Source organism: Enhydra lutris, unplaced genomic scaffold, assembly GCF_002288905.1.
Source record: "Enhydra lutris kenyoni isolate GAN:26980312 unplaced genomic scaffold, ASM228890v2 scaffoldscaffold89, whole genome shotgun sequence".
NCBI lineage: Eukaryota > Metazoa > Chordata > Mammalia > Carnivora > Mustelidae > Enhydra > Enhydra lutris.
Window position 1 is genome coordinate 2,720,117 of NW_019154173.1, and position 13,118 is coordinate 2,733,234.

At 40.4% G+C, this 13,118-nt stretch overlaps 1 protein-coding gene across 2 annotated transcripts in view; it reads left to right on the forward strand.

Moving 5' to 3' along the window:
• Positions 1-1,448: 1,448 nt before the first annotated feature.
• The window catches only part of LOC111162155 (muscleblind like splicing regulator 3), a 56,749-nt gene continuing 45,079 nt past the window's right edge, over positions 1,449-13,118 (forward strand). For both annotated transcript variants that reach the window (XM_022526346.1, XM_022526347.1), the window contains exon 1: positions 1,449-2,098. In XM_022526346.1, coding sequence (XP_022382054.1) covers positions 1,922-2,098 — 177 coding nt within the window. In that variant the 5' untranslated portion in view covers positions 1,449-1,921. The remainder of the gene's footprint in view (positions 2,099-13,118) is intronic.

Genomic DNA, 13,118 nt, shown 5'->3' on the forward strand with positions numbered 1-13,118 from the left:
GATGCTGGGTTAAACTGCAAACCTTAAAGCTGTCTGGTATTTAATGTATAACTGAAGACTGCTTTCTGTCTCGCTTACTTGTATATGCTGAAACTTCCTCCTGTGTTAAGTTGTAGTACCCTCTACAGAGACTAGGAACTAATGGGACATACACAGAAAAAAAAAAAAAAAACCCAGGGGCATCTGGGTGGCACACTCTGTTAAGTGTCTGCCTTCAGCTCAGGTCATGATCTTGGGATCCTGGGATCGAGTCCTGAGTCGGGCTCCCTGTTAGGCAGGGATTCTGTTTCTCCCCCTCCTTCCTGTTCATACTCTTCTCTCACTATCCCTCTCTCAAATAAATAAAATATTTAACCCACTGAGCCACCCAGGCACCCCTAAATAAAATATTAGAAAAAAAAAACCCCTAGCATCTTCTCAGAGAATTTTTTTTTCTTTATCTGAAGCCCATTTTACATCCCCTCCCCCACCTCATCCAAGATCGGAGTCTGGCCAGTTACCTCCTGACCATTTGCTGTGATCCTCAACAACTACATTTCAAAATGTAAGAGCAACTTACATTTTCTCAGCAATTCCTGTGCTGGATTTTGAGAGCAGATAAGCAAGCCTTCGATCAGACCACAGCGAAGCCAGGTTAATGACGGGTCTTCTCTAGCCTCTAGAAACTGAGGGGCTGTCCTGTCCTGCTCGGGCATTTTCTGTGCGGTGAACCCCTAAATGAATTTCTGTCCCCAAACAAAATGAAGACATCTTTTCTCCTTTTTAATTGGGCTTGTATTTCTTTCTCTTTTTTAAGATTTATTTATTTATTTTAGAGAGAGAGAGAGAACATGTGAGCCAACGAGCAAGGGGAGGGGCAGAGGGAGAGAGAGAACCCTTGAGCAGACCCTGCTGCTGAGCGCAGAGACCCACACGGGGCTGGAGGAGGGGCTCCATCCCAGGACCCTCAGACCATCACCTGAGCTGATACCAAGAGTCCCCCGCTTAACCAACTGAGCCTCCCAGGTGCCCCAACTGGGCTTGTATTTCAACAGTAAATTTATGTAGCTGCCTCCTTTTACTCTACACTGGGAAATGCTCTTTTTATTCACAAGGGTTGGCTGTATTGTGTTGCACTGTCAATATCTAGACGCTTCCTGTTTTAAACAGGATAGGGTACTTCGTTTCCAAATCTGGAGTTTAAAACTGAAATATTGCATTCTATTAGCTAATTTTATTTTTTTTTTCTTGCAGGTTTCTGAAAAGTGCCTTTTCTGAACGCTGCTGCTTCAATTCCCCTCTAGAGCTGTTTGCTTACAAACCCCTCTCCCTCCCCAGCCCCCAAACCTGGTTTGCTTGTAGTTCAGTCTCAACAACTTGTCCATTCTCTTTTCCCTTTGATTCCCAGTTTTCCTAGCCCTTTTCCCTCCTCCTGACTTTGCAGCACGTTTTATTTTTACAGTTGTCCCATCCTTACCAATCTTAATCATTAAATCCTAGAAATAGGGAGAAAAACATTTCTCCCCTTGATCTGAGACCATTCCACAAATTGAAGGGCAACGAGCAGTGTATGCTTTTTGCAAGAATAATTGAAAACATCAGCTAAAGAGCACAGAATTCTTTTGAAAGCCTGCCAGTTATTGGAAGTAACTTTGGCAAAGGAACAAATTAAACACTCAATATCTTAACCTTTCTGGTTGCCTTCTTAGGAGTTGGTCTCTCATTTAATTTTTAGCTATTCTGATACGATTTTTATTTTGCGACTGGCTTTTTGTTTGATCAGACCAAATTTTGGCTGGGACGAAAACCTAAGTGCTAACAAAGAAGCATTTCAGCAAAGCAACCTCATCACTTCGCATCTAGCTTGAATTCACTTTTAACCTTTTAACAGCACTGAAACTGTCCTAAAGAGGGTGCACTTGATTCTAACTTCGCTTTCAATATGACGGCGGTCAATGTCACCCTGGTTCGAGACACCCAGTGGCTGACTTTAGAAGTCTGCAGAGAATTTCAGAGAGGAACCTGCTCTCGAGCCGATGCAGACTGCAAGTTCGCCCATCCGCCGAGAGTCTGCCACGTGGAAAATGGCCGAGTGGTGGCGTGTTTTGATTCCTTAAAGGTGAGTCCCATCTACACGCATATGTTTTGTTTAAATTTGTTGATGTCTGTGTGTTTTGAAATATGATATGCCTTGAAGTTAGTGACGTTAGTAACAGCACAGAAGTGGTAAGTTTTGTTTGTTTGTTTGCTTTAAGACAGGATATAGACTCTGTGCTTGTAGAACTAAGCCAGACTATAGCTCATCTCATCTCCTCAAAGCCCGCTGATTAAGATAGACTTGAAGGAAAAAAAAATGAAAGAATTTTTGTAGGAATGAGAAATTGCAGCCTCGCCATACTTTACTTTTTTGTATAGGATTTATATGTTGAATACAGTGATCATAATTCTTGTAGAGCCTAAAGAAGCCGTTTACTGAATTATAGCCCTATTAACTATGTTATCAAAATAACACTTGGCAGGGACCAGGCAGCTTTCAGAGGACAAGTGAAGTCAAACTCAAAGAGTATAAGGTGAAAATCTCACCATCCAGGAGGAAAATGGCCTTTAAAGTTTATCTATTTTAGTAATCTCTACACCCAGTGCAGGGCTCGAACTCACAACCCTGAGATCAAGAGTCACACAGTCTACCGAATGAGCCAGCCAAGGGCCCCTAGAATACTTAGTTAAAGTATATTTTGAACCTTTAACTTGAACACGGGTACCAAACTAGGTTCACTTAATTCTCTTCCTGAATAGATTAACTAATTTCAAATTTCTGAGTACCTTTTATAAGGCAAGTCTTACTGCCAAGGTCATCAAACCCAAATATTATGTACTAGACTATAACCAAAATACGAGAGCAAACGAGATATTATGTAGAATAGAACATATGTGATTGCAGAACAAGAAAATGCACTGACTTTCATGTTTTATTCATAGTTATCTTTAAATTAAGGATAAAGATGTATAAATTAAAGCACAGAAGTAAGAAAAATGGTAATTGATTCCTAGTTTAATAAGATTTGCTACGATGCATTTGAGAATTTTTTTTCAAAATACGTGAAAGTGAATAAAGCCTAATAAGAACCTGTTTAATTTCTTGATATGTTTTAGCCTCATCATGACCAATTTTACCTCATTAACATTTTTATTTATGGCTGCATTGGCTGACAGAGATGTATTCCTTTATGTGATCATTTCTTCAGAAAACATTTCATCAAGTGACATTCTCCGTAGCTAGTTAATTTAACTTATTTTGTGGCTACTACTTTTCATTTGGGATCCTCCCAAGTTAAGAACGGAAACTTGTTATTGTAAAAAAAAAACAGTAGTTTTTGCCATTGAGAATGTCTGAATTGCCCTTATTTGCAGAAGATATGATTATAGGGCTTATTCTCTACATCTCACTATCATTCGAGTTTCATCTACAATTATTTTGTGTATTATTGAAATCTCCTGCTGCATTACCCAGCAATGCCTTGAAGAAGAAAAGAGCACTGGGCTAGTTGGGGTGGGGGGAAACAGGAGATGTCTTTCATTCAGTCCAACGAGAGGGTCTGGGATAACACGAGGCACTGTACATATGTTGTTTCAGGAGATCTGGGGGACAGTCCCAGCCTTGCTACTGTGTCTGACCTTAGCTACTTTTTCTGATAAGGCTTACGTTCCTTTATCTCTACCTACTTTCCAGGATTATTATGGAGATAGCATGAGGAGGAGTATCTTCAAAACAGCTCTATTTAGTTAGGGTTTATTGTTGAACTCCACAAACTCATATTCCAAATGGACATACCCAAATCCAGTTGCCATGAGTGTCATATTAGTTCTTCAAGCTAAGTATCACTGTTTTTATAGTTTACTCTTTGTTGTTGTTTTTTAAAGATTTTATTTATTTATTTGACAAAGAAAGAGACAGCGAGAGAAGGAACACAAGCAGGGGGAGTGGGAGAGGGAGAAACAGGCTTTCCGCTGAGCAAGGAGCCGGATGCCGCTTCGGGGTTCCATCCCTGGACCCTGGGATCATGACCTGAGCCAATAGCAATTGCCTAACGACTGACCCACACAGGCGCCCCTATAGTTTACTCTTTGATCGAGAGGTCCTTGCAGGCTTTGTAAATTCTTTCTTTGCAGACATCCGGTGAAAGGAGATAGGCGATCCTCCCAATCAGTGGTATATTTTAGGTCAGTTCTTGTACTTAAAGTGCCATAAAGGAAACATTTTGAAGAAAATAATAAGCAAAGGAATTGTTAACAAAACACATGCTGCACTACCACTTTGAAGGTTGGAAAATGTTTAATTCAGAGACTACATAGATAATGGCCAATGAATATTAATAAACCACTTAATTATTTAACTATACTGTCTACTCACTGCATCCAGTGTTTTAAAAATAATTTTTGCGTTTGATGTTTTGCGTTTTATGTTGATATCTTGATGACCAGTCATACAGGGTAAAGACAATTTATATAATCCTCACATTTTCAAATTTTAATGAAAACTTTAATATTTCAAATACACAAAGCCTTTCAAACAGTTAATTAATTTGCCATTTAGACAGCACATTCATCCCAGTTCCATGTCTGCCCAAAAGCTTTGTGGTTCTCTGCTTTTATATTATTCCTTATCCACAATATGCATGAACGCTATACTAAGTTGAGGGTAATTGACCTGTGTGGATTGTACGAGGACCCTGTCTAAAATACACAAATAACATACCTCAATGTTTATTGCAGCATTTGCTACTCTCCTTGAGGTTGTATCATTGGAACACCTTTGAAATCCATCTGTGCACTCTATTTCCGTGAGTGGTTAAATAATTGAAGCAATCATTTGATGAGTTTTGGGCTGCTGCTTTTGGTGTTCCATGTTTTGTTTTTCTAAGGATTCCATTAGCACTAGGTACATTACCAGATGATGATGGTTCTTTGCCTTCATAATAGGCACAATACACACAGTGTTCTATACTCACCTCATAATGAGGAATTGTAAAAATAAGGAGGGCGAGCTTGATGGCTAATCATGCATTGTGCTGAAGTGAATGTTGAGTGTTCACTGACGAAGGCTGCACCATCTTCAGATAGAGCTCTAGACAGTGCGGCCCACAGACTGATTTCCAGCTACATAAAAAGGTCTCATGTCATGTTGATATGCAGCTGGTTTTGACTCAATTGCCTAGCCTGCTTGGCATGTTGATTTAAAAATTCTCTCCAAAATATTGCTTAACCTGTTCTTTGCCAATTTCTCAATATGACAGTTTGCCACTGACATATCCTGATACTTTCAGGGCATGTCCCTTACATTTAACAAAAGATCATCCCTAAAAATACCACACTAGAATCTTTGTGATCATTTCCATAGCCAAGATTGTTATTGTCGTGTATTCTGCTCCGACGATGTCATGATGTCTTGCTCTGTCCCCTCTGTACTTGAAGCAGGGTGACATCAGCCACGTGTTATCCAGGAAGGATGTAAATGCTGCAATCATTTCATTATGGCGTATCGACGCCCATTACATCTGCCCCCTCTACTCCCCACGCTGAGTAGTTTTGTAACAAAAATTTCCTGGCAAAGGTCTTGGCAGCGGACATTGTCGGAGGACAGCCATGTCAACCCATCTACATTCCTAAAAGATGGAAACTGGGTCCAGAATGCACATAAACTAGCTCCACGTGATGTCTTCAGACATCGCACATGATCACAAGTGTAATCACATTTTGACAAGTGGAACCTGTCGTGTCAGCACACAGATGTGAATCCACCCTTGTAGGTCAGATTGTCCTGAGTCACCTGTATATTCTGTACTATGTCTCACTAGTCACAGTCATTTTCACCAGTTTAAAATTTGACTGAATATTTATGTCATCCCTGTTTGCTAAGGGAAAACTTGCTGGGAGCAGAAGACCTAGCAACCTAATCCCAAGGGTCACTGGATTATGCAAGACTCAGAACCATTTCTAAGCTTTATCAGAGAGATCTGCTTGCACTATAAAGATACATAAATAGCACCTGTCATCCTCAGATTCCAGGAAAATCATATTTTACCTGAGGATCTCTATCTTCAGGAATACTGACCTTGAAAAGGAAATATCTTTGGTAAAAGTCAGTGCCATTTCGGACGTTTCAAAAACTTTTTTTGAAAGAAAAGTGGAATTACAATTAGAACCAAAACAAATACACATTGATAGCTCAACCTAACTTTTTTAATATTTTATTTTGGAATAATTTGAGGCTTACAGAAAAGTTGCAAAAGTAGTACAAGGATTAGGGGCACCTGGGTGGCTCAGAGGTAAGGCAGCTGACTGTTGATTTCATCTCAGGTCATGATATCCGGGTCCTGGGATTGAGTTCCCCACTGGGCTCCGTGCTCGGTGAAAAGTCTGCTTGAGATTCTCTCGTTCTCCCTCTGTCCCTCCCCCGGCTCACTCACTCTCTCCCTAAAATAAATAAATCTAAAATAAAATAAGGTAAGATAAGATGAAATAAAATAAAATCTTTAAAAATAGTACAAGGAGTTCCAGCATACCCTTCACCCAGCTTCCGGTAATGTCAACGACTTACCTTATGTAGCCCAGTTATCAAAACCAGGAAATTAACTCCAGTACAATATATTAACTAAACTAGAGACCTTATTTGAATTTAACCAATTTTCCCCCAATGTCCTTTCTCCATTCCAGGATCCAATCCAGGATCCCGCGTTGTACTTATTTGTCCTATCTCCTTAGTCCCCTCCAATCTGTGACAGTTCCTCAGTCTTTCCTTGTCTTTACTGACCTTGACACTTTGGATGTGTACCAGTCAGTTATTTTGTAGAGTGCCTCTCAATTTGGGTTTGTCAAATGCTTTCTTATGATTGGATTAGGGTTGTGCATTTTTGGCAAAAAAAAAAAAAAAACACAGGAAAGATGTGCATGATATCTGAGAGTACCTGATGTTGGTGTATCTTATCACTCGTTATATTAACCTTAATCACTTGATTAAGATGGTGTCTGCTGGGTTTCTCTGCTGTAAAGTGATCAGTTTTCCTTTTGTGCAAATTGATAAATATCTTCCTCATTTATTCATCATCTCCTACAATATGCCATTGATTTTAAGGGGCATCCTAATATCTAAGCTGTTAAAATGTAAATGAGTGTCTGTCTTAGAAGTGATTGGGTAGTGCGTTTCTATAATTACGGTCAATCAAGAAGGGGAGGGAAGAGAAAATAGACCAAGAGCATGACAGGAAAGGAAGGAGTGATGGGCCCCCAGAATGGCAGAACCCTGGAGGATGAGAAGCCCAAGAAGTTTTGGGATGTGTGTGTCCCCATCATGTGCTACTGTGGGGTGGAACTCGTGTGGAATAAAATCAGTGCACCTGGCCCCCTTAACTTGGGATCCTCCTACATTGGGAAGCAGGTGTTCTGCCTTTGTTTCCAAGATAATATTTCCCCCGATTGTAAAAGTTATCCATCTCTATGAAGAGAAAGGAAAAGACAAAAAGCAATCTTAAAAATCATATGCAAGATGATAAAAATAAAATGTAATGAAAGGTAGGTAAAGTGTAAACATCATCCCCGCTGTGCCAATATCACCATTAACGTTTCTGTGTGTTTCCGTCCAGTGTTTCCGTCCTTTATATGACTGTCCATTTGTATCATAAACCTTGCCTTACCTCCTGTGTCCTCACAGACCTCTCTCCCTCACTCCCTCCCCCACCCACCCTGGACAGCCAACCTCTCCCTCCATTTACACTTCCTGTTAGTCTCATGTTCCTCCCAGGGTACAAAAAAGGAAAAGAAAGAAAAGAAAAGAAAAAAGAACAGAAAAGAAAAGGGAAGGGAAGGGAAGGAAAAAGGAAAGGAAAAGAAAAAACGAAAGAAAGAAAACAAAATCTAGATACTGCCGGATCTCTCATTCAGAGACTTTTAAAAAATATGCCATTTATTGTGGCAATTTTTCTGGTTAGAAAATAAAAATATCATTTCTAGAAAACTATAATATAGAGACAAAGATTTCGAAAAAACCAAATCTGTAAGTCTGTTACCTGACCAACATTTCCAATACATATGTCCTTTCAAAATTTCTTTTAATGACAACTGTTTCCTCAAAAAATAAAAAAAGGTTTCAGTCATTCCATGGAATTCCAAAAGCTTTTCATACTCGTGCAAGAATAGTATTTCAGACACAGACTTAATGTAAAAGATTCTATTTTTCAAATAGTATGCAGCCATCAGAAATTATGTTTGTGAGGACTATGCAATCATAATAATAAGCTTTATCTTCTAGTGAGTGCCTACAATATTCCAGAAACTTCACACATGCTGACTGTAATCCTCACCACAATGCAGTGTAAGATTTACCACTGGATGGGCCAGGTTTTGCCAGCTGTGTGGTCTTGAATAAGTACCCAACCTCCCTGTCCCTACCTTGCCTCATTTGTGAAAACAGAGAACCTTCTAGCACCTGCCTCTGGAGTTACTGAGCATTCAAATGAGGTGATCCACATAAGGCGCTTGGAACAGAGTGCTCATTATCAGCACCCAAGAAATGTCTATGTTCACCAAATAAATTTCAGGTGCCCTGACAATTTAAACATGAAAAATAAAATTGAACCATGACAGTAGTAGAAGAAAGTGTAGGTGAGCACTTTTGTAATCTTGGGGGTGGGCAAGACCTTCTAAGCGTATTATCAGAGGCAGAGGCAATCAAAGCAAAGGATTATTAGAACTGAACACATAATACAAATCATGGCTGAGAGACAGAAAACACCAAAAAGCTAGAAGATAAGCAATAATTAGGGAGAAATTTTTAACTAATTTGACAGATTAAAAAGGTCTTTAATATTCAACGAGCTTTACCGTAAAAAACAAATACAATGGTATTTTCCCGGAAAAGTAAAGGATAGAAAGTAAGAAGGTAAAGGATAGAAATAGTCAAGCAAGACAGTCTCATGTGGCCAGTTTATGCCTGAGGACATTTTGCTGAGCCCTCCTGGCACGGCTGCCCTGACACCTGACACAGCCACCTGTTTCCACTGTCCCCAACACGGCGTACCCCTCATCCTCCCTCTGTCCCCAACTCCGGTCCAGAGAACTCTCACCCTGTAATTTAATTCTTTCTGCATTATTTATGTGTTCTCCAACAAAACTGTTACTTCTAATAAAAAAAAAATTTTTTAGAGAGGGCTAACCTCCCAGGGGAAACTAAAATCATCTTTATAAGAGAAGTTTCATGATATTAAATATAGTGTTTGCATACTCAAATCCTGAGAAAAAAAGTTGAGAATTTCATTGAGCATTTCCTCTACATTCTGGCATTCTGGAGCTGAGAATAAGGAATCTTACATGTTCCAAATACCTTCCTTCTTTCACTCCACTCAGTGTCCATAGATAGGTAGGTAGATAGATGGATGCGATTTATTCATCCGTTCACTGGACAGGTACTTCAGGAGCACCTGTTGGGTTGCAGGGTGTTGTGCTAAGCAGAGGAATCCAACAGTGAACTACAAACAGTCCCTGCCCCATGAAGCAGACAGTCTAGTTGGGGGAGGGGCAAACAAAAAGGAAGTCGGTATTCAGGTGAATGACATCTTCCGGTATGAAGAAAAAGGAGGCAGGGAAAGGACACAGAGAATGCCAGGGGCTGCTGTTGTATATAGAGTGGTCAGGTGGTGGTATTTGAGGAGAGGCATGAAGGAGGTGAGTGGGCGGGTTATGAGGATTTCTGAGAACGTTCCAGGCAAAGAGAACAGCCATAGCAAAGGCCCCAAAGCAGGAGTGAGCCTGGTGTGTGTGTGTGATGAATCTTGAGGTCACCAGGATGACTGGAGCAGAGGGATGAAGGGGGAGAGGTAAACGGGAGTGAGGAGATCAGGTGGAGCTGTGTCTATCATGGTGAAGGCTCAGAGCGTGTCCCAGATGAGGAAGGATCCTGGAAGCCTGTCCTAGACGTCACTGGACTCTCCTGATGTAGATCTTTTCCCTGCTGCTTTTGCTCTGTATTTTCTGGTGTAATAAATCTTCGCCAGCGAGTCTTAGAAGTCCTCTGGCGAATCGCCAAGCAAAGCTCTTCTATACATTGTTCTTTTTCATACATTATTTACTTGATGATTTTTTCTTTTACTTTTGACATTTTAGAAAAATGTGAAGTATTTTCTTTCCCTTTTGATTTTTTAAATTTAATTTTTGAATGGATAATGTATTTTAATCTTTCAAAAATTTGAACAATTGGCCATCAATTGATGAATAGATAAAATATGTTTTCTACATGCCATGGAATAGTATTTAGCTATAAAAGGGAATGAAGTACTAACACAGATGACCTTGAAAACATTATGTTAAGGGCAAAAAGGCAGTTCAGAAAGATTCCATATTGTATGATTCCATTTATATGAAGTATCCAGAGTTGTCAAATCCATAGACGGAAAGCATATCAGTATTGCCAGGGACATTGGTGGCAAGGAGAGAAGAGGTTGAAGGAGCAGTAGGAAGTAGCTGCTAATGGATAGAATGCTCTGGAAGTAGACAGTGGTAACTGTTGCACAACTTTGTGAATAACCTAAAAACCACTGACGTGTACACATTACAAGGGGGAGCTTTATGATATATGAATATCTAAAAAAAGTTAAAAATTAAGTATAAGAGGTTTGCATTAAAAAACCAATAAAGGGTATGCAATGAGGTTTCCCTCTCATTTTTTTTCCTGCAGCTAACCTGTTGACCTCGCAACCAATGTATTGAGTTTTCTCTCTCCCATAAATATTTTATGAACAGACATGCAAATATATATGTACATATTCTCACTTTTTTACACAAATAATGGCATACAGTTCTTCTCTTTGCTTTTTTTTATTTACAAATGTTAAAAGGAGAGGAGAAGATATACCATGCTGACATTAATCATAAGAAACGTGGAGGTGCTATATTTGTATTATCAATATATAGATTTATATTAAGGATAAACAGAATTGCACACAAGTACTGGGTTCTAGTTAGTAAATCGGTTACTCACAGGCACATGTAAGTACTTTATATGGATGCTGGGGTTGAATAAGTAGGTGAATAGAGAATAGATAGAGATAGCCGGCTTCCTCACTATCAAAGAGTTAAAAATAAGGAAAAGGGGAGGGCTAGAACAAATCCTGTGGTGTGGATTAGAGTGGAAGCATCAGTATGTTCATTTTCATATGTCCACGGATAGATGCAGAAATAGACATGGAGCTGTGTATGCGGGGATCACCATACATGCTTATTTCTCTCAGCTCTGTCCTAGGAGGACCTACAAGCAAGGGCACCCCAATAGTAATAAACACACCTAACACCCGGATTTTGGTCTCTACCATTCTTCCAGAAAGGATCCAGGGCTCCTCGGAGTAATGGCTGATGCTCGACTGAGGCAGGGAAAGTAAAAGTGAGCCTGTAAGTGTCTTGTGGTGCCAGAAAGTAAGTGCTTACAAAAGAGTGGGGCATAAGAGGTCACGGGAGCCAGTCTGAAGGAGCTCCCACTGGCCAAAGTGTCAAGGTCATGAAAGACAAGGAAAGACCAAGGAACTGTCACAGATTGGAGGAGACTAAGGAGACATTGACAAGTTAATGCCACGTGAGGTCGTGGATTGTGTCCTGGAACAGAGAAAGGACACTTGGGTGAAAATAAATAAGTCTCTAGTTTCATTAATATCATACTAGAGTTTATTTCCTGGTTTTGCTAACCCTGCTATGTGTGGTATGGAAGTTGCTGACATTATGGGAATCTGAGTGAAGGGTAAGTCATGGACTCTCTGTACCAGTTTTGCAATTTCTCTGCAAGTATAGAGTTATTTCCAAATAAAATGTTTCTAAAAGTTAGCTTTTATGTTCTTACATGAGCACCTCCTGTCCTCTGATGCTCAGAAATACAGTGGGATATTGTTTCTTTTCATTTTGCCTTCTTTGACCTCGGGTATGGTAATGAGAAAATGCTGATATCCATCCAATGGCTCATCCTGGGCCTGACCCCAACCAGCTGGATGAGTCAGAGAGTGAACTCCTTAAGAAAGCATTCCTACCCAGACTAGCACTTCACAAATGGAGAGGAAAATCAAAAATTTGGGCTGGAGAAGGAAGACCACTGAGTTTAGACTGTTAGCATTTCCAGATAAGGAAACTGGAGACCCAGTATGGGAGAGTTGCCGGCTCAAGATCCCATAAGCAGTTGTCAGAGGGCCCGGGGACTCCAGGGTTCTTCTATTCATTTCCGTTTTTCCCCCTGTGGAGAAGAAGGAAATAGCGATAACATCAATTGGGCTATTATTTTCCTAAACCAGCCCTTAATCATCCAGCCCTTACCTTGGTCAGATTGTGTCACATGACACTGGAGGTGAGGTTGTGGTTCTCTTTGACTTTTTGAACTTCAAAAGGCGGGCGGGGTGGGGGAAAGGCCAAGGTTGCCTTTCCTAATGCCTCCCTCATTTATTGTTTCATGACATTGTATTTAGAGTAAGACTTTTTTTTGAGAGAGAGGGAGAGAGGGAGCCTGAGCTGGGGAGAGGGGCAGAAGGAGAGAGAGAATCGTAAGCAGACTCTGCACCCGAGGTGAGGCTCGATCTCACAACCCTGAGATTACAACCTGAGCCAAAATCAAGAGTCTGACGCTCAACTGATTGAGGCACCCAGGCTCTCCACATTTAGATTAAGACTTTTTATGTTAAGGCTCATATTTAGTTCTTTGACAAGAGTCGGAACATCAAGCTGTCTGGACTCCCTTGTCCATCTCTCTCCCCGGAACCCTGTGTTGCTAAGTTAGTTAGCTAGAGTTGGGGACTGTAACTGGCTGTGGATCACAGACATCTCGGCTGCACGAAACTCTGGCATCTGATTCTGTTGATTGTATCAATCGCAGTGACAGTTCAGCTTTATTGTGAGTCAAAGATTCTTCTGTCAAATCACTTGGAGTCTAACCCAACCCATTTAAAATGTTTTATGGGAGCATAGCTCAAGATCATTTCTCTCCACCTCAAAGCCACGGTTGCCATTGGTTTGTATTTTTCAACCACCTTTGGTGCCATGACGACTGACCCCTTGTCACAGGACCCCCAGATGAGCGTGTGAGATCTGAAAATCAGAAATTGGAGAACTACTATATG